Raw genomic sequence first — 21,800 nt, forward strand, 5'->3', positions numbered from 1 at the left:
TGAAAGAATGTTTACACGGAACGATCTGTGCATTTTTTGCGGACGATCAACGACGATTTGAGAACATGTTGAAAGATCAAACTGAACGATTTCCCGCTCGTCGCTTGATCGTTCGCTGCGTTTACACGCACGATTATCGTTCAAAATCGATCATTATCGTGCAAATTCAAACGATAAATCCTTCCGTGTAAAACCACTATTAAGCAGAGTGCTAAGTGGGCTGTCACTAATGGGACAAGTCCTTTATGTTCATATGTAAATGAGGTTGAAGTGCCCAGTAGGCGTTCACCAACAAGGCAAAGGCCCAAATAAGCCCAGCCCATGTCCTCTTCATCTTTTGGATGTCAGTTAAACAGAGTAGGTGAATGCAAGAGAGTACAGATAGATGAATAAGAGTACAAACAGGCTTATATCTGGACTTATACCTGGCAAGATAATGGAACTGAAAGCGACATGCCCAGATTCCTGACAGGAAGCCCTATGTAGTTATGTTCAAATAAAGAAAGTGAAAGAGCCGCACTCACTGTCCAAAGCTTTCCAGTCTTTATTGATCCATATCAAAAATACACGGACATGGTGTGGACATACAAAGGACAGACACCAGTTAAGTAATGGTAACAGACAGTTTCGCACTGCTGCACTTCAACGGACGATTCCAACAGCGCAAAACCGGCTGTTACCATCCCCGAATTGGCGTCTGTCCTTTGCAGGTCTACACCATCTCTATGTACTTTTGATATAGATCAATAACGACAGGAAAACATCGGATGGTGAGTGTGGTTTCTCATTTGTGCTTTGGTTTTAAGTAACTTCTATGAGTGAGCTCGTCCCGATTTTCCCCAAGCGGTACCTGGTACAAAGAGGATATTAGTGCTGACCTTCTGTTTTATATTGCCTATCTAGTCAAGTGCTTATTTACATCCTTAACGCTTCCGAAAGAGTACACAGCTACCGGCACTGCTGCTTGTTACGGCTTAGGAGCTACGTTGTACTGCCAAAATCACTAGACTTAGTGAAAACTTCTGGGGATCACTGGTTGGTGCTCACTCAAGAAATATAGCAGGCATACAGTTCCAATCCAAAAGAAAATAGATGAGGGCACTCACCAGATATGTGATATCTTCTTTATTTAAACGTGCATTAAAAACTTACGGACATCCTGGGCCACATTATAGACGCCAAGCACTAACGAAGCAGGGTGATACGCTTCGTTAGTGCTTGGCGTCTATGATGTGGCCCAGGATGTCCGTAAGTTTTTAATGCACGTTTAAATAAAGAAGAGATCACGTACCTGGTGAGTGCCCTCATCTATTTTCTTTTGGATTGGAATTATTTACATCCTTGTTTTCCTGCTGAGTGACCAGTGAAAAGTCATTGAAACCCACCATTTTTATTGGGACCATATGTATGGGGGCCTACAGACTTTTCCCGAAAAAATATATTAAAGATGAGAAGGATCAAGCACGTTGGCTTTCAAAGGCCGACCTTCTTGTTTTTGGGTGGATAGGCAGCGACCAGAGCTGCCTAGCGCAGAGTTTCCCACTGTCTCTCTATTCAGAACACATGGACATTTGGCCAAGCCAAACGGTTTGACCGATAGCTATTGAAGATGTATATAGGCACCAAGACTATCCAACCAACCATATCCTCGTAAGACGAATATAAGCCAATCCTAATAATCCTGTTCATCCAGATCGTCCTTTAGCGGCACCAAGACATCCTCGAGATTGTCAGGACTAAAGGAATTTGGTTAAATAAAATACCTTAAACGAACCTATAAATTTCTGTACTGTTTTGTGACTTCTAAACGAGCTAAAAACACTGCTATACAAATATATCCGCCAGTCTGTATTTCAGGTAAAAGAAGGACACATATATCTGAATATAAAAATCTCCCCCCACTGTTAAGGCAACAGCCGCTATAGCAAAGATCTGTCTCCTCAGTTAGTGATAAATTACTGTGTGCAAAGGGGATAATCGGTATCTTAAAAAAGCTTGCACAGACCTCTGTTGCCATAGCAACGCATGTGTATAACATCACTCCGCCGCTTATCAAAATCACAACCAGAACTGGAGGGGGAAAAAAAAAAAAAAAAATCTTCCTTATTAGATGCTCTAACAATGTTGTCTTATGACGGCGTACACACATAATAATCATATACAGAAATGAGAGCATCTGGCAGGTTACAGCGAGAAAGAAATGAGAGAAATAGGGGAAATCATATGAAAGAAGACAAGACAAAATAAAGGAAGGGAATAAACTTGCTATTATTTTACCGTAATCAGAACGTAAAAATATTTTTACGTCAAAAAATTTACTGCAAACTTTGCCATTCCAAAAAAGTCAAATTTGGTTAATTTCTTTTTTATTATTAAATGTAAATTTTGCATTGAAATTTTTTTTAATCTGCAAAATTAATTTAAATGGCCTTTCCTATAACACAAAAAAAAATCTGCTTAAAGAGAACCTGTCACCGTGAAACTGCAGTTTTAATATTATGTTATAGAGCAGAAGGAGATGAGCAGATCGCTTTATCTGTAGGAAAATATACAGTATAAATTTATTTATTGGTTGAAATCCACTGGGCAGAATCTCACTGATTAGGACAGCCCACTGGACTCTTAGGGGGAGATTTATCCAACATAGGGCAAAGTGAAAGTGGCTCAGTTGCCCCTAGCAACCAATCAGATTCCACCTTTCATTCCTCACAGACTTTAAAAAATGAAAGGTGGAATCTGATTGGTTGCTAGGGGCAACTGAGCCTGTTTCACTTTACACCATGTTGGAAAGAGCAGAAGGGAGCATACTGACATGCTGGATGGGGTGGGGGATTGCAGGGCGCACAGACGTAACTGGCAGGGGGGAGTTTGCAGGGTGCACTGACCTGATGGGTGGGGAGCTTTTTGCAGGGTGCACTGACCTGATGGGTGGGGAGCTTTTTGCAGGGCGCACTGACCTGACGGGCTGGGCGGGGGGAGGGGGGTTGCAGGGCACACGCCAGCATGCCAGAATGGCGCTATCAGCCAACAAACTACTGTTTGCTTTTCCATCAGCTGATTGCTAGCCCAGGGCGATACTGGCGTTTTCAGCTGATAATCGCCCTGTGGACGAACTATACAGGATGTAAATGCAGAGCAGGCAGCAGCGTTGAGTCCTTTCCTTGAGTTTAATAAGGCCTAACATTCACCTGCAGGCAATATCATGATTGGGTAAATACATACAATACACTTATTATTGAAAAACAAGATTTTTTTTTTTCTAGCCTCGATGGAAAGCCCCTTTAATATTACTTATTGAGGCCAAGGAAAGATATTTCCGGCGGCACAGAAACTTTACAGCATGGATCATAGGCTTGTAAATGTATTTTCTGCTCTAATGCTTACCTACAGGTGGGCCTATAAAGTTATATAGGACATCTCTGCACATCCCACGTAACTACTCAGTGCTAGAGAAACTTAGAATTAACGTGCGCTGTTACTGGCGTCAGCCACTATTTCTGACACAAGCTTGTCTCGGGAGTGAGAGCCCGCTCAGCCAGTAACTGGCGTGGCACTATCCCATCTGAATCAGTCATTGGCTGAGTGGACTGTCACTCCCAAGACGAGGTTGTCCCAGATGTAACGGCAGCTACAGACAGTGGGGGGACACCGTTGACACTGAACCGGACAATGGGGTAGGGCGGAGAGGTGAGCATAACATGTTTGTTATTTTTTCTCATATGGCAGCAACATATAAAAAATTTGTTATCGCCGGATAACCCCTTTACGAAACGGAGCTCCTTCACTGTCTAGTTTATGTCTCAAATATTTCTTATGAGCAACAAATTCAATGTTTACCTCATACTTCTTATGTCCCAGCCACGGATGGCTGTGTCATTAGCGGTAGCCACCTGGATACAATTGTGGTGAGGGCTCCATCGTCCAGAGGTAAATTTCAGCTGCCCTTTACCTTCCAAAGTAGCAGAACTTGACAGCTGTTGGATGAAAAATAAGACTCAATTATAACAAAACATGACCGGGGCATGACCGTGTAATGCGGTCACATAACCTATATGATCAAGAAAAAGGTCACTAGATGTCCTAGCCAACGTTACAGAAAGTGTAAAGGAGAAGGGCTCTCCATGCTATGTGCCAAAAGCTCCTCCTCTCATCTCTGAGTGACAGCACTAGTGTCCAATCAGGTAACAGGTAAAGTTGACACTGTAACTGACATGAGCGACTGGAGAAAACACCCTCACTCTATTATAGAATGTTTTGTATGTCTGGAATACTCCTTTAAAGCTCAAGGCTTCTGACAGATAGACAAGTATCAGAAGACACATTTTATGAAACCTTTTTGTGTCCAAAGCCAGTAGGCAGCCCTATGTGTCTCCATGGTAACAGACTACAAACAAACCTGATGCAGTCTGACTCTACAGTCATATTTTCATACTTGGCTTTTTTTCTAATCTGCTAAATGTGAGTTACTAAGAGGAAAGGAACAGTTGGAAGAGAGTAAGACTGCATGAGAAGACTGCACAGGGTTTATTTGTAGTCTGTGACCATGGAGACAGACAGAGCTACATAGCAGCTGCAGAAAGAAAATGGAAAGATCTGAAAATCTGCTTCATTTTTTATTTTTTATTTTACATGTACTAGATGAGTTCCACAATCAGTGGCTTGGGAGTAACATGTGGCTATTGACCTCCTTCATATAAGTTATAACCACGTGCATTGGCATTTAACTTAAAGCTGTATTTCCATCTCCTATATGGTTAAATGTGTAGGGTTCATCAAGTTAAATAGTTGTGCAAATATGTTAATTTAGCAAACTTGTCCTTATCCTTTTCATATGCTGCTCTTTCCTTCCCATTGTTGACAGCACACTGTCTAGGTTACCGACCACCACTCTGCTCTAAAAGCAGTGGTCTGCCTGGGGTATAAATAGTTATACAGTATACATACACTAGCTCTATACATCTACTGTACATTATATCTACACACCAGTCAGACCACTGCTTTTAGAGCAGAGTGGTAGTCGGTAACCTAGACAATAAGCTGTCAACAATTAGATGGAAAGAGCAGCATATCAGGAGAAGGAGATAAATTTGCAAAAATATTTAACTCAATATGCTCTACTGTTAATTGAGATGGGACTACCCCTTAAACTGCAGACATTTTTAAGGGGGGATTTGAGTATGCCGGTCTTAAAATTGGCCTCACCCCCTTTTCCACGGCTGGATTCACTAAGAGGTGCACGCTTCTTAGTGAATCCAGTTGGCCGGGCGCCCGAACCTGCGCACGGTGTACCAAATATACACCTGCTTCCAGCAGGTGTATATTTGGATCATGATTTATGCCTGTGAGCAGGTGTAAATTATTATTAATGCGGCACGGGAGGAGGCCAAGCCTCCTGCCCACCTTGCTGTGCCCCCCGGCCTGCCCACTGGGCGAGCGTTGGATATGGCAGGTGTAAGCCAGGGAGAAGGGACAAATCTGTGCCTTCTCCTTGGCATACACCTAGGGCAGGACTTTCAGAAATGTCCCCTTTGGTATCCACCAAACAATTTGTACGATATAATGCTAATCGCAAATTTCAATCAGCGAACATGTTGAAAGACAAACAACTCACACAGCAATGATCTGCTGCCGTCGCTCCGTGGAATAGGAGTGGTGGCAGCATAAGCTGCTGTATGCTATGGGCTGCCAGGACGATCACCCGGGCAGACCCCCTGCACTTCCCCGCGGCACCCCCCAGACTCATCCGCTCGCTGCTGCCGTGTGGAATAGTGGTGGCAGCGAGCGGAGAACGAGGAGCAAACGAGCGCTAATAGCCCTCATTTGCTCCTCACAGTCAGCCCGTGGAATAGAGGCTTTACTCGCGAAGTCCAAAAAGATTGGGGGCCTCTTCACTAAAGTAAGAAAAAAAAATATAGCTGCAAAAGGTGGATGTTTCCTTTAAGCAATTATTCAAAAATCCTAAAAAAAAATCAGATTTTGCTCCTTGATGGGACTGTGCTACAGTATAATCGGATACATAAAGTCAAAAGAGGGGCAAAAACTAATCAAAACCTGACGGAGAAGAGAGAGAAAAAAAAGAGCAAGTCAGAGTGATTTATGAAGACAAACCTCATCCGGCAGATAACCCATGCATTCAGTGATCTTGGCAGAGTTACCCGGGTAATGTTTTCACAAGGATGAACTGTTCTTGAACAATCTACCAGGCACAAATATGCTTTCCTTCAAAACCAGGCACGCGTGTCTACATGTTCGAAGTGTTCTCCCTGAGTGTACGGCGCTAGCCAAAACCTTTTTCTTTTTTTATTCCCCTCCCTGTAAGGAACACTGATGATTTGCAGTCTATCATTAATAATACAAAGCAGCATTGCAACCTGCCATTACCAAGAAGGATTGCCATGCCTCGTCAAGTAAATTGACATAATGTGACATTAGTTTAAATGGATTTAGCTTCCAGTGCATTCATTGTGCCTTAATTAAATGCAACTTGCTCTGACACTGCCCACCCTGCTTATTACTAGACGTCTGAGCTGTAAATGTGTCCGGGAGGGGATGGCTTAGAGACTCTCATATAAAAACCCCGTCATATAACGCCTGTGCACCTAGGGCTTGCTTGTAAATTACATTGGCTGCTTGTCCGACAAATATTTTAAAAAAATATATTTTATAATAATTGCTCTTTTTTTTTGTGTTCACTGTAAATGTGACACAAAGAAAAAAATAAATAAAAACCGAAGACACTATGAACCTGGCACATTGTCATTGCATATCACCAGTAAGTAATAACAGCAACAACAATAGCACATGTGCTCTACAAGAAGCTGACTTGGATGTACTGTGAATTATGTTGCGGTGTCAAGATCATCAGTGCTTGAAGTGTGAGATTTTGTTTTTCCTCCACAAACCAGAAGCTCTCGGAAAATAAATGAGAGCAATGCTTTGCTGTAAGACTCGCTGTTTACAAGTGTTAAGGAAGCCTTTAAGAAATGTTTACATAATTGGTTCCAAATGAGTTGATAAGCTCGATCCTCATGAGTATTCATAAAGCCCGCACAATAACCGCAGATCAATCCAGAGACTACGGATATCACACAGGAAGCCCGAACTCGAGCCCTATTATAGACAACCAAATTTACTAGGAATCACAAGTACATTGTGGTTTCCCTTATGAACGGAAAGCTCGATGGTGGACACCCAAGGTGACTGAGGACGCCATTCATTGGATGTATATGTTGGAGGGGGCACCCCAGTTATAAGCCTCGTGGCATCCTTTAGACATATAGTTGTGTTGTATTTGGGTCTTTACTGGATCCAGTTCAATGGAATGGCACAGAGGTGTGCACTATGCTATATGGTCCCAACAGAGGCCAATGGACACATTTTACCTCGGTCAGGTTGGGGTCTATGGATTGGCCTAATGCTTGTACAATGGCCTCTCCCGGCACTTACGTTAACCAGAACCTGCTAGGTATGGCTTAAAGGAGAAGTTCCACCAAAGTAAAAAATTTCAAGGAGGCAGGGGGGTGCGGGAACATAATAAAGAAAGTATACTCGTGGCCCTGTCATGCTGCTCTTACATGCCAGATGTCATTCTTGGCCAGCAGACGCACCTATCTCCTCCCTGCTGAGATCCCTCTGGTCATTTAATGGGGTTGTCCAGCAAAATCTTTTCTTTCAAATCAACTGGGTTCAGAAAGTTATATAGATTTGTAATTTACTTCTATTGAAAAATCTCAAGTCTTTCCATGCTTGTTAGCTGCTGTATGTCATGCAGAAAATGTTATTTTATTTTCAGTCTGACACAGTACTCTATGCTGACATCTCTGGCCGAGACAGGAACCGTGTCTCTGTTTTATATAATATGCAAAAAAACACTGCAGAGACACCATCACATGTCTCGACGTCAGTGAACTAGCCAGACCTTCCCTCCGGGAAGGAACAACCAAGCCAAAGCGTTCTCCAGTCAAGGAAACCACCTCAGCAAGGTATCCATCCACAGACAGCTGTTTCGGGGTTTTTGCCCCTCATCAGTGTGGAGTAGGTTTCTGGCTAGTGGGAGCAATGACTAGTAAGTGCATGCAAAAGGACGCTGGTTGACCTCAGGGAGATCAACCAAAACACCGCAGAGACACCATCACGTGTCTCAACGTCAGTGTATTCTAGAACATTGCCCCCTGGGAAATCAAATATGCAAAAAAAACACTGCAGAGACACCATCACATGTCTCGACGTCAGTGAACACATGTCTCGACGTCAGTGAACTAGCCAGACCTTCCCTCCGGGAAGGAACAACCAAGCCAAAGCGTTCTCCAGTCAAGGAAACCACCTCAGCAAGGTATCCATCCACAGACAGCTGTTTCGAGGTTTTTGCCCCTCATCAGTGTGGAGTAGGTTTCTGGCTAGTGGGAGCAATGACTAGTAAGTGCATGCAAAAGGACGCTGGTTGACCTCAGGGAGATCAACCAAAACACCGCAGAGACACCATCACGTGTCTCAACGTCAGTGTATTCTAGAACATTGCCCCCTGGGAAATCAAATATGCGTCTCTGCAGTGTTTTGGTTGATCTCCCTGAGGTCAACCAGCGTCCTTTTGCATGCACTTACTAGTCATTGCTCCCACTAGCCAGAAACCTACTCCACACTGATGAGGGGCAAAAACCCCGAAACAGCTGTCTGTGGATGGATACCTTGCTGAGGTGGTTTCCTTGACTGGAGAACGCTTTGGCTTGGTTGTTCCTTCCCGGAGGGAAGGTCTGGCTAGTTCACTGACGTCGAGACATGTGATGGTGTCTCTGCAGTGTTTTTTTGCATATTTGATTTCCCAGGGGGCAATGTTCTAGAATACACTGACGTTGAGACACGTGATGGTGTCTCTGCGGTGTTTTGGTTGATCTCCCTGAGGTCAACCAGCGTCCTTTTGCATGCACTTACTAGTCATTGCTCCCACTAGCCAGAAACCTACTCCACACTGATGAGGGGCAAAAACCCCGAAACAGCTGTCTGTGGATGGATACCTTGCTGAGGTGGTTTCCTTGACTGGAGAACGCTTTGGCTTGGTTGTTCCTTCCCGGAGGGAAGGTCTGGCTAGTTCAGTGACGTCGAGACATGTGATGGTGTCTCTGCAGTGTTTTTTTGCATATTTGATTTCCCAGGGGGCAATGTTCTAGAATACACTGACGTTGAGACACGTGATGGTGTCTCTGCGGTGTTTTGGTTGATCTCCCTGAGGTCAACCAGCGTCCTTTTGCATGCACTTACTAGTCATTGCTCCCACTAGCCAGAAACCTACTCCACACTGATGAGGGGCAAAAACCCCGAAACAGCTGTCTGTGGATGGATACCTTGCTGAGGTGGTTTCCTTGACTGGAGTTCGCTTTGGCTTGGTTGTTCCTTCCCGGAGGGAAGGTCTGGCTAGTTCACTGACGTCGAGACATGTGATGGTGTCTCTGCAGTGTTTTTTTGCATATTTGATTTCCCAGGGGGCAATGTTCTAGAATACACTGACGTTGAGACACGTGATGGTGTCTCTGTTTTATATAAATCTCCATAGAAAACTTCTCCTGCTCTGGACAGTTCCTGTCTGGGCCAGAGATGTCAGCAGAGAGCACTGACAGACTGACAACAAAACTATTTCCTGCAGGACATTCAGCAGCTGATAAGTATGGGCAGACTTGAGATTTTTTAACTGAAGTAAATTACAAATCTATATAACTGTTTAAACCAGTTGATTTGGAAGAAAAAGATTTTCGCTGGATAACCCCTTTAACAATGAACCTTCGTTTTGCTATGTTAATGACATCCTGCTTTTCCACTCATTCTTTGCTTTGTCAGCCTGTGTTCTGTGTGCCTGGTCCAAACACGTGCTGGACTGTGTCCCTGGCCTCCTATAAAAGGGTAATGCTGCGTTTACACGTAACGATTATTGGCCCGATCGTACGATTAGCGATGTCGGATTTACGTTTTTTTTTTATAACGATCAGCGTTTAGACGGTACGATATATCGTACTAAAATTCGCACTGCGATCGTTTTGCGATCGTTTAAGCCTATCTCACACATTAGTTAAATCGGCGAACGACTGTTCACACGGAACGATTTGCGAATTTTTTGCGTACGATGGACGATTTGCTGACCTGATGAAAGATCACGATGTACGATTTATCGTGCGTCGTTCGCTGCGTTTACACGTACGATTATCGTTCCAATTCGCAAATTCGCACGATAATCGTTACGTGTAAACGCAGCATAAGGTTGTCCAGTAGTCCTTGCTAGCAATTAGTCTCACCTGAGCATGTAAACTTACCCAGTATCTTAAAGGGGTACTCCAGCGAATTTTTTTTTAATCAACTGGTTTTAGAAAGTTATATAGATTTGTAATTTACTTCTATTTAAAAATCTCAAATCTTTCCATACTTATCAGCTGCTGTATGTCCTGCAGGGAATGGGGTTTTCTTTTCAGTCTGACACAGTGCTCTCTGCTGCCTCCACTGTCCGAAACAGGAACTGTCCGCAGAAAGAGAGGTTTTCTATGGGGATTTTCAACTGCTCTGGACAGAGGTGGCAGCAGAGAGCACTGTGTCAGACTGGAAAGAATACGCCACTTCCTGCAGGGCATACAGCAGGTGATAAGTACTGGACAACTTGAGATCTTTAAATAGAAGTAAATTACAAATCTATATAACTTTTTAAAGCCAACTGATTTAAAAGGAAAAATATTTTCACTGGATAACCCTTTAATCTCGGTATAAACATACCTGGTTATATCTGGTCTCAGCTCTTGTACCTCTGACTACTCTTCGGATTCTGAATATTGTACCACGCTGTCCGTTATGTTTCTGCCCTAGGAATGCTGGGAAGTCTTGCTTCACACACAGACACTACTCTGCGGGGCCTGATGGAAGGTTTCTAAGTGTTGTCTTCCCTGCAGAGAGCCTGATTCACAAGGAAACAGGTGAATTTCCTGGCTTACCAAGTTTATGCGGATCAGGAAGGAAGTGAGAATGATAACATCCTTTGTGGTTTTAGATTTTCAAATATTTATTGCAATCTTGTGTTTATTATCTTCAAGGGGAAATTGAGTTTTCTACCCTTAAAGGTTTTTAAGCTTTTGTTAAGCCCATAATGATGGTGGTTAAGCACACACTGGTTGTAGGTAGGACCACCCCGGCCCAGCAGAGAGACACAGGCAGAACTGGAGGACACCCACTCCCCTTGTTCTGTATCAGCAAGAAAGCCATTTACCCCTTCCCCCTATTTATCAGGCATCTCTCCCCCGGAAGAAAGACTCAGGCCTGCGTATGGGATACAGAGTGAACAGTGTGGCTGTTAGTGAGAGACTGTATTGTAGGTTACAATATTAAATTTGTTGTTGTGGGTTGTAATTTATAACCTGCTGCTGTGGATTACCATTTATAACCTGCTGCTGTGGATTACCATTTATAACCGTCTGCTGTGGATTACCATTTATAACCTGCTGCTGTGGATTACCATTTATAACCGTCTGCTGTGGATTACCATTTATAACCTGCTGCTGTGGATTACCATTTATAACTTGCTGCTGTGGATTACCATTTATAACTTGCTGCTGTGGATTACCATTTATAACTTGCTGCTGTGGATTACCATTTATAACCTGCTGCTGTGGATTACCATTTATAACCTGCTGCTGTGGATTACCATTTATAACCGTCTGCTGTGGATTACCATTTATAACCTGCTGCTGTGGATTACCATTCATAATCTATTTTTGTAGATTATAATTTATAATATGCTGTGGGCGGCAATATTGTAGGCGGTAATATTGTAGGCGGCAATTTATAATCTGAGAGAAATATTTCTAATACACCCCAACTGGCTCTGTGGTCTTTAATCACGGGGTCCTTGTCTCATATAAAGCAGTGCATCTATCTTTGACACATGTTGACGGTTGCTAGGATCTCGAGACACTGGAAAATGCAAACTGTGCTATCACTAACTAAGTGGATTGCAGAATTGAGGGAAATGGGCAACATGGTGGAAACAGTGGCTAAGGCGCATGACCGTTCAGCTAAATTTTATGCCGTTTGGTTCAGGAGTTGTGACGTTTTTTGCTGTCATAAAAAATTGTGTATACGTGTTTTATGTGTTTGATATATACACTATACCTGATGTTGCAGCAACGTTAATTTACGATCCAGGATTACACAGGCGCAGGAGCTGCGCCTGTGTCATCTGCGGCAGGTGTTCAGGCTATCAGTGATAGCCGCGCTCCAGTGTTGAGAGTTAACCCTATAGATACTGTGGTCAGCGCGACCGCAGCATTTATAGGGCTCCTGACAGAGAATTCTCCCTCTACAGAGGGAGAATTCTCTGTCCGGTGTCCATCGGGGCTCTGCGGAGTGATCTGCAGAGCACCGATGGTAGCCATGGAAACCGGAAGCCTCAGGCTTCCGGTTTCCCGGCTACGGATGAAGGCGGGGGGAGGGAGGCAAGGCAGGGCACGTAGCCGTGAACTCTGCCCCCTCCCTTCTCTCCCCTGCCGCTGTCACAAGATTGTAACAGCGACAGGGGACAGAGGAGAGGGGGCAGACATAGGGACATCAGCTTATGGGATCATTATGATCCCATAAGCTAATATCCTAAAACGACCTGAACATTGAGGCATCAAAGACCCCAGGTCGTAAAAGGGTCAATATTTGAACATTTCTAAATAAAAACAGATTGGACAATTTGAGTGTTTGTTTACATATGATGGATTCTCTAATGATTTTCTGGGAAAAAATCCACTGTGTCTATGGTACCAACCATAGTGGATAAAAATTTTTACAAATTTCATCCACTCACTGCAGAAAAATATGCTTCAAACGTGCAAAACAAATGGACTGACAGTACCCATTTCTGTCACTTGATGTTGTGAATCAGCCGCCCCTGTCACCTGAGTCGCTCCCGATTCCAGATGTAGAAGCTTCTGCATGCTGTTTCTCCATACGGGCTGCATGTTTTGGTGTTGCTTCTAACACATCTTATGGTTCATGTCACTCTTTGGTCCTCGAGATCTTGCTTGCAATTATACTGAAATGCCCCAGTTATGTCAGAATCACTTCTCCAGCATTAAGTCACACCAGCTTACTAATGAACTATGCAAGTGTTATGATACACTACAGCTGTCTGTACACTCAAAGGCAGATTCCAGCCATGAATATTCAATTTTTTTTCAGGCAATAAATACTAGATTGGTGGGAAGCCTAGCAGTCAAATCCCTACCAATGACTAGAATAGGGGACCATGGTCTGTTATTCCTCCTGACCAGTATGACCATAGAGAGGAACAGTTATATAGGCCTGAGTGCTTTCACTCCATACAATTTTTTGGGAGGCACCCATATTCTCCACAGAAGTGTGCTTGTCTGACAGTGTATATTCACACAACGTCAAAAATAGAGAAAAGGCGGCCGATTTTGATATTTAAACAAACGTTTTAACTGACTGCACTGGCAATGCATTGAAGTCAATGGAAAGACGGACATCCAATGCACACAATGTATTGAATAACGGACATTTTTACCGCGGACATCAAAATAACGAACGTGATAATTATTTTCGGACGTCTTTTGCAAACATTGGACGTTTTTTAATAGTTGTTCACAGTTTTTCTTTTGTCACCGTTCTTTCTCCGTTTTTACTATTAAATTCAAAGGACTTTTCAATTAAGCCGCATCCAAAGGCCAATTAGTAACTCCAAACTAAAATAATGTAGGAGGTTAGGCTGCTAAATGACGTCCGTTATTTTAGACTCAAAATGACGGACGTTCTTTTAAATGGAGCTGAAAAAAACGTTGTGTGAACATAGCCTAACACGGACATGCTGATGGAAAGAGACAGGGGGTCAAGGGTCTTCTCTTCTAGTTGTTGGAGGAAGGATAAAATATTAATAGCTGAAATACAGCTGCTTTGCCAAACACATTGGCTCCCATTTTGGAGCTCTGAGACACCTAAGACTAAAAAAAATAAAATAATGTATGGCCGGGCCCTTTAAGTGTGTTTCCCCTTTAAACAGGCTGTTCAGCTTACAAAACCAGCCTTATATACCCTACTAGGAAATTATGATTTAATAGAAGGCGGCCCTCTGTTCAGTATTCTAATGCCTTGGCCAGAGTGGACAGTCCTCACAAAGACTAAATGGGCATTGTGTAATGCACACTTATTCCAGTGAAGGCTCTGCAGGGTATTCTGGGATTGAAAAAGGTTTATATATTGCCGGAAGTCTGCTAAACCTAAAAAATATACATTACTTATACTTACTGAAATTTTTACTTTTTAATTTAAAAGGGATGTACCAAAAAACGTAAAAATGAAAGGCAGGCAGGGGGGTCCGGGAAGTGAAACATAACAAAGAAAATATACTTACTCATCCCTATGCCCCCGCATCACTGGTTACTGACTTCTGACAGCTGCTAAAATATTACATACCCGGTTAATGGATTGATTGCTTAGCCGGTCACTGACTGTCTGAATGAGCAATCAGAGAGGCCGGGACATTTCAGCAGCAATATGCCCAAATGCTCACCGAAAATTACATATGACAGCGGTCAGAAAGACTGTGAAGCAACGGGGGCAAAGTGACCAGTAAGTATACTTTCTTTATAATGTTCCCGCACACCCTGCTTGTCTGTAAAGTTTTGTGGGAGTTTCCCTTTAAATAAAATTTTTTTTAGTTCAATCTTGGAATACCTCATTAAAAACCGACTGCCAGGTTTCCCCACATTCACCTTCAATTGTCAGGAGACCTTTAACAAGTCAGCATTGTCCAAGGCAGAAGGCCTATATTATTTTCAATTGGACCAATGCATATCTATGCACAATTAGTTTTTATTAAGTGGTGGTCTACAATAATACCGGATACAAGTACTTAGTATAAAACACCACCAAACCATCTCCAGTGTTGTCTTGTCCTTGGATTCCTCACTTGTGACCCACTTACGGGTTATTTCCTCTAGATATTTTTTATATATATAGCAAACTCTCTCATTTATTTAAAAAAAAAACTACAAGAGTACATTTGGCTTCACGCTGTTTTGGATGGAAAACATTCCCCGGGGTCATTTCAAAGGTTGTTTGTGGTTGCTTGATAATCTCCTGGCTCGGAGTAGAGTTTCTTTTTTTCTCTCCAAATGACAGTCAAACTAAACATGCAACATATAAGGCTATGGTCACCCTGCCATCGCTTCTCCCATTATAGGCTGAAGCCATGATGGCAGCGTGATCAGAGCCTTGAATGTTTCCTTAGATGTTTGACGTTCTAGTGGATCCATCATAAGATGAATCCAAATTGGGATTTGATGGGGTCTGTCAAGGTTTATGTTGTTCTTAAGGCAAAAGTAGTTCTTTAAATGCTGTAATATTGTGATGAAGCCTTTGAATAAAACTGTAAGCATAGACTTGGGCTGGGTTTTAATATAGTATTTTGATCAGTATTGTAGGTCAAAACCAGACGTTGGTCCAAAACGTCTGGTCTCGGAGCGAGTTCTAGGCTTCGTTTTGGCCAAAAGTTTTGAACAAAATAATATGTGTAAATGCAGCCTTAGGTTATGTTCACACTACGTTGCAATCTTAAGTTTGGAGGCACAAACAATTTCCCCTGAGGAAGAGATGATGGAGCCATATCTTGTCTTAATGAAATACCAGATGCCAGGTCAGGGGAAACAGCAGAGATAATAACCCCAGGGGGTAAAATAGGCTCAGGGTCAGGATCAGAGGGGTGGTTGCCCAGGAAGCTTCGCGACAAGGCATCCGCCTTCACATTCTTGGAACCTGGCCTGAAAGTAACAACAAAATCAAAACGAGTGAAAAATAGTGCCCATCTGGCCTGGCGTGGATTCAATCGCTTTGCAGATTCCAGGTATGTTAAATTCTTATGATCAGTTAAGACAGTTACCTGGTGACATGCACCTTCTAAGAAGTGGCGCCATTCCTCGAATGCCCACTTAATCGCCAATAACTCTCTATTACCCACATCATAATTTCGTTCAGCAACAGAGAATTTTCTAGAAAAGAAAGCACAAGGACGCAAATTTGTGAAAGTAGTGGGGCCTTGGGACAGGACTGCCCCAACACCAGATTCTGATGCACCAACCTCTACAATAAAAGGCTTGGATTGATCTGGTTGGACCAAGACAGGAGCCTGTATAAAACACTGTTTCAGTGTCTCAAAGGCAGAAACAGCATCCTGGCTCCAATTTTCAACATCTGCCCCTTTTCTGGTTAAATCTGTCAATGGCTTGGCAATTACAGAAAAGTTTTTAATAAACTTGCGATAATAATTTGCAAACCCTAAAAATCGCTGTAGGGCTTTTAACGATGTGGGTCTTACCCAGTCGGTAATAGCCCTGACTTTTTCGGGGTCCATGCAAAACTTATCAGGGGTCAGAACATACCCAAGGAATTGAATCTCCTGGACCCCAAACACACATTTCTCTAGTTTAGCATACAAATGGTTCTCTCTGAGGACCTGAAGAACATGCCTGAGATGTTGAATATGAGAGGATTTATCTTTAGAAAAAATCAGTATGTCATCCAAGTAGACAACCATAAACTGACCAACGCAGTCTCTGAACAGGTCATTCACAAAATTTTGAAAAACAGCAGGAGCATTACTGAGACCAAATGGCATAACTAAATACTCATAATGTCCCTCTGGGGTATTAAAGGCCGTTTTCCACTCATCCCCTTCTCTTATTCGGATGAGATTGTAGGCACCTCTCAAATCTAGTTTAGAGAACCACTTGGCTCCCAAGATCTGATTGAACAAGTCTGGAATCAAAGGAAGAGGATACTGGTTCTTCACTGTAATCTTATTTAAACCACGATAATCTATGCATGGACGAAGACCACCATCTTTCTTTTTAACAAAGAAGAAACCAGCTCCTAGAGGTGAGACAGAGGGCCGGATATGCCCCTTTTCAAGACTTTCATTAACATAATCTTTTAGGGATTGCCTCTCTGGCCCAGAAAGATTATATATTCTTCCCTTGGGGTACCTGGAAGCAGTTCAATTGCACAATCGTAAGGACGGTGAGGGGGAAGAACATTAACTCCAGTTTCTGAAAAAACATCAGCAAAATCAACAATGTAATCAGGCATTTCCTTCTCTCCATTGCAGAGATTGGTTAGACATACAGAAAAGCATTGGTCAAAACATCCAGACCCCCACTTAATCAATTCTCCGGTGGTCCAGTTAAATTCCGGATTATGCAGTTCTAACCAGGGTAACCCCAGAATAATTTCAGAGGAAAGACCTTCCATAACATAAAATGAACAATATTCATAATGCAGTAACCCCACCTGTAACAAGATCTTAGGGGTACAGTGGCGGACTGAACCAGTCCCTAAAGGAGTACCATCTACCCCTCTCAACTTTAAAGGGTTAAGCAAGGACACCAAGGGCAACCCCAATTGTTGAGCTACCTTTAAATCAAGAAAATTAGCTGCAGCACCACTGTCAACTAATGCAGACCCACAAACAGTTCTTTTCAAAACTAAGCGAAACTGGCAACAGAATTTTTTTTGATACAGTGGGAAATACCTCTTTGCCTATATGGCCTTCCCTGTGACCACCTAGGCGTTGAAGTTCCTCAGCTTGCTGACGTTTGGGACATTCTTGTATGTAGTGACAAGCAGATCCACAGTAATAGCAAAGCCCTTTCTCTCTGCGGATTTCTCGCCGGGCAGCAGGAGACAGAACCATTCCAACTTGCATGGGTTCCACCTCCACTTGTGGCACAGTCTCAGAGCTGAAAAATGAGGCTATTGTGGACTGCTTTTCTCTCCTGCGTTGCTGCAAGCGTCGGTCCAGTCTAACAGCTAAAGTCATGGCTGCTTCTAATGTCTCAGGATGAGGGTAACACGCCAACATATCTTTCAACTGGTCAGACAATCCTTGGTTAAACTGCCACCTAAGTGCTGGATCATTCCAACCAGAAGCTACACACCACTTTCTAAATTCTGCACAATACTCTTCAACAGGTCTGAAGCCCTGACGCAAAAACTGAAGCTTAGATTCTGCTAAAGCTGCCCGATCTGGTTCATCATACAGTATCCCTAGGGCTGAAAAGAACTCATCCACCGTACGTAACTCCAGTGCCTCAGGGGGAAGGGAAAATGCCCACTCTTGAGGGTCTCCTCTGAGCAGGGACATAATGATCCCTACTTGCTGACTTTCTGAACCATATGATAGGGGTCTGAGTCTGAAGTAAAGCTTGCAACTCTCTCTAAAGACAATAAAAAGCTTTCTGTCTCCAGAAAAAGTGTCTGGCATCTTAATCTTGGGTTCAGTAAAGCCCGAGGCCACTGCTTGAACTGGAGTAGTCTCCTTTAAACGCACTCTTTCCACCAGGTCCTGCACTGACTGAGTCAAGTGTTGTATCTGAGCTTCCATGCAGTCCATGGTGGAAATATATAGGGCCTGTGAATCTGTAATGTCAGGAGGGGTAGAGGGTGAGTGCAGCCCTGATACTAAACCCCCCTGCTGTCCCTACCTAATTGACGACCACCCTAAACAGTGGCCCCCAACTGGGCGGCAGTCCCTTCCTAAGATATTGTGAGGGATAGGGAAAAGGACAGAACTAACAAAGTCAGACTAGCCAGGTCAAACCAGGAGAACACGCCAGGAACAAAATCACAAAACAGAGACAAAGTCAGATATCAAGCCGAGGTCAGAGAGTCCAGGAGAAGCACGTCAAAAACCAAATCACAGAGACAAAGGGAATTCCAAGGTACAGGCAGAGGTCAGTAGAACAACAGGTATCAGCAGGTAGATAAATGCTAGTGAGGCTTTGAAACCAATTCGCAGGCAACTCCCATAAGCAGCTGAAGCCTTATATAGAGCTTCTCAGGGAGACCAGATCAAGGAGATCTGGAAGACTGGGACCGGATTTGACTGACCCGGGGCCTCAATCTCCTAACAGCATTCACACTCTGCACAGCATGTGCGTTTCCCTATGCCCGCTACCCTCGCAGCCTAGGGAAGCTTTAAACTGGACAACCCCTTTAAGTAAGAACTGTATATTTTTTTGTGGCTTGTTCGCAAACTTTTTAATTACAATTTTTAAAGGAAAAAAAAAAACATGAAAATGTTGGGAGAAAAAAAAGTTTAAAAAAAAATCCAAAACAAGACAGAATGGCAGAAAAAAAAACCTGCAGAAATGTTTTGCCATTCTGCATAAAAACTCACTTTTTTGATGCTGAGAATATGCACCAGAAATCGGTGTGTGCACATAGCCTGAGGCTTGGGCCTGCAATTTGATGAAATATGGCTTTCCCTTTTTGGTGCACACTATAAGGCTATGTTCACACTACGTATATTTTAGTAAAACTACGGCCGTTGTTGCCGATTGCAACAATGGCCGTGATTAATATGAAAATATACGTTATATTGCCATCTATGGACTCCCGGACGGAGTGTATACACAAAGTATACACTCCGTCCGGGATCCCTAGTGGCGGCGCAAGAAATTGACATGTCAGTTTTCTGCGGCCGCTATTCATTGAATAGCGGCCGCAGAAAACCCTGTCAGTGCACACAATGGAGCGAGTGGCTCCGGCCGCGCGCTCCATTGTGTGCAGTGGGGAGTTCTGATGCGGGCGCGCACGGATGGCGATAGAGATCATCCAGCCAGTACTGCAGTACCAGCCAGGATGGTCTTTTCTGAGACCAGCCGTTCCGTGACCCGACCGGGTCATGAAACAGCCACTCTCATACTACGTGTGACCATAGCCTAAGATTGAGTTTCTTTTTTGGTCTAGTTTTCCTTACTTTTCTTTTGCTAAATCCAGGTAGGCCTTCAGGGTTGTAAAAGGTTATGTCGACTGCTGGGAAATGTAAGGTATCATCAGAGTCTGCACAGCACTGCCGGTGTCCTACTGGTTGTTAACCTCATAATCCACTGGGGGAATACAGTGTTTTACAAACATTATCAAAAATCCAATTAAAATACAGAATCCTAGTTGATGTGATTGATATGGCGGCTCCCGGCACCGGTAGTACAATTGTATAAGTGTCGTGACTGTCACACCACAGACCAGCTGACTGCTCCATCATCTCTGGGGAAACACATTTCACTCATCTCACAGACAGACTGCTATAAAATGCTAATTCTATTTCAATCTGTTTCCACTTCTGCTATGAAAGTATTTTTTTTGTCTGTTTGAAAAATTAATGAGGAATTCTCACCAAAAATAAATTTCAGATGAACGGGAAAAATCCTCTCCTCGATTTACATATGTAAGGCTATTATTGTGTTTTCTCAGGACCGCCAAGCCTCAGTGAATAGCTCTCCCACTATACAGGATATGCTTCACATCACAGTCCATTCCTGGTGTAGATGGGTGCAAAGCGCAAATTTATGCTGCTGAATGCGGAACAAATGCAATAACTAAACCTCTTATATTCCAAAGCCAAAGTTTAACCCCATAACAGACCATGCGTTGCCTAAAGTGCAGAAGGTCAACATTTTTATTACTGCTTCTACCATCTTGCTCTATGTATACACATCACCCACTGTGTATACAGCAAAGGCAGTGACACTGTCACTCCCACTATCACTCCTGCTTATCACAATTGGTGGGAAAGATATTATGTGACAGAGCTGCTAGGCCTAACCGGACCTAGTACAGCCTAAATCGTGACTAGTGTTTCACTATTAGGGATGGTTTCCTGGCTTTCCCAAACGTTAGTCTTTATTTGACATTTTGAGAGACAAAAAATAAAAATAAAAAAATAAATTAACAATAACAATATAAAAAAAACAATATAAAAACAAATGTATGAACTATTTTTAAAAAAAAATCCTAACAACCCCTTTTCAAACACATGAAAACCCCTGAGGAAGATGGGATTATAAGCAGCGATACTTGTCGGCATTCCATCATCCATTTTCCCCACTGGATGGCACATTATTTATAGATTTGTACATACCCAAGGAGTTCTTCTGCACATATTTTGGAGAGTAAAAATACATGCCGCAACCAGGGGCGTAGTTGAAGGCTGATGGGCCCTGGTGCAACATTTTAGCTTGGGGCCCCCCATCTCACCCGATCAGGCAAAGTCCTATCTAACGTTATATCCAATTACTCTAATGTGCCACCATGTTCTAATGCACTGCCACTGCCTCCACCTCATGTACTGCACTACTGCCCCCTATAATTAATGGACTGTACTGTGTCATTGTCTAATCATTGTTTTCCATTTTTTGACTCTCCAGCTGAAAAACTACAACTCTCATCATGAACTGCCAGTTGGAAACGATGGGGGTTGTAGTGCTGCAACCTGAAGAGCCACATGCAGCAAAACTACAACTCCCATAATAAACTGTGAGCAGGGCACAATAAAGTTTGAACTTCTGCAACCTGGAGAAGTCACCTGATGTCACTTGCAGTCCTATGTAACACCACAGATAACACAATAATATCTCTGAGTACAGATAATGTAGTATTCACCTGCAGTCCTATGTAACACCACAGATAACACAGTGATATACCTCTAAGTACAGATAATGTAGTAGATGTCACCTGCAGTCCTATGTAACACCACAGATAACACAGTGATATCTCTATAACAGATAATGTAGATGTCACCTGCAGTCCTATGTAACAGCACAGATAACACAGTGATATCGCTATAACAGATAATGTAGATGTCACCTGCAGTCCTATGTAACACCACAGATAACACAGTGGTATCTCTGAGTACAGATAATGTAGATGTCACCTGCAGTCCTATGTAACACCACAGATAACACAGTGATATCTCTGGGTACAGATAATGTAGTAGT

General features: G+C 43.0%; 1 protein-coding gene across 5 annotated transcripts in view; it reads right to left on the reverse strand.

Moving 5' to 3' along the window:
• Positions 1–21,800, reverse strand: part of EIPR1 (EARP complex and GARP complex interacting protein 1) — a 165,245-nt gene that overhangs the window by 21,735 nt on the left and 121,710 nt on the right. For all 5 annotated transcript variants that reach the window (XM_069973049.1, XM_069973050.1, XM_069973052.1 and 2 more), the window contains one exon: positions 3,838–3,974. In XM_069973049.1, coding sequence (XP_069829150.1) covers positions 3,838–3,974 — 137 coding nt within the window. The remainder of the gene's footprint in view (positions 1–3,837; positions 3,975–21,800) is intronic.

The sequence above is a fragment of the Dendropsophus ebraccatus genome, chromosome 6 (genome assembly GCF_027789765.1).
Source record: "Dendropsophus ebraccatus isolate aDenEbr1 chromosome 6, aDenEbr1.pat, whole genome shotgun sequence".
NCBI lineage: Eukaryota > Metazoa > Chordata > Amphibia > Anura > Hylidae > Dendropsophus > Dendropsophus ebraccatus.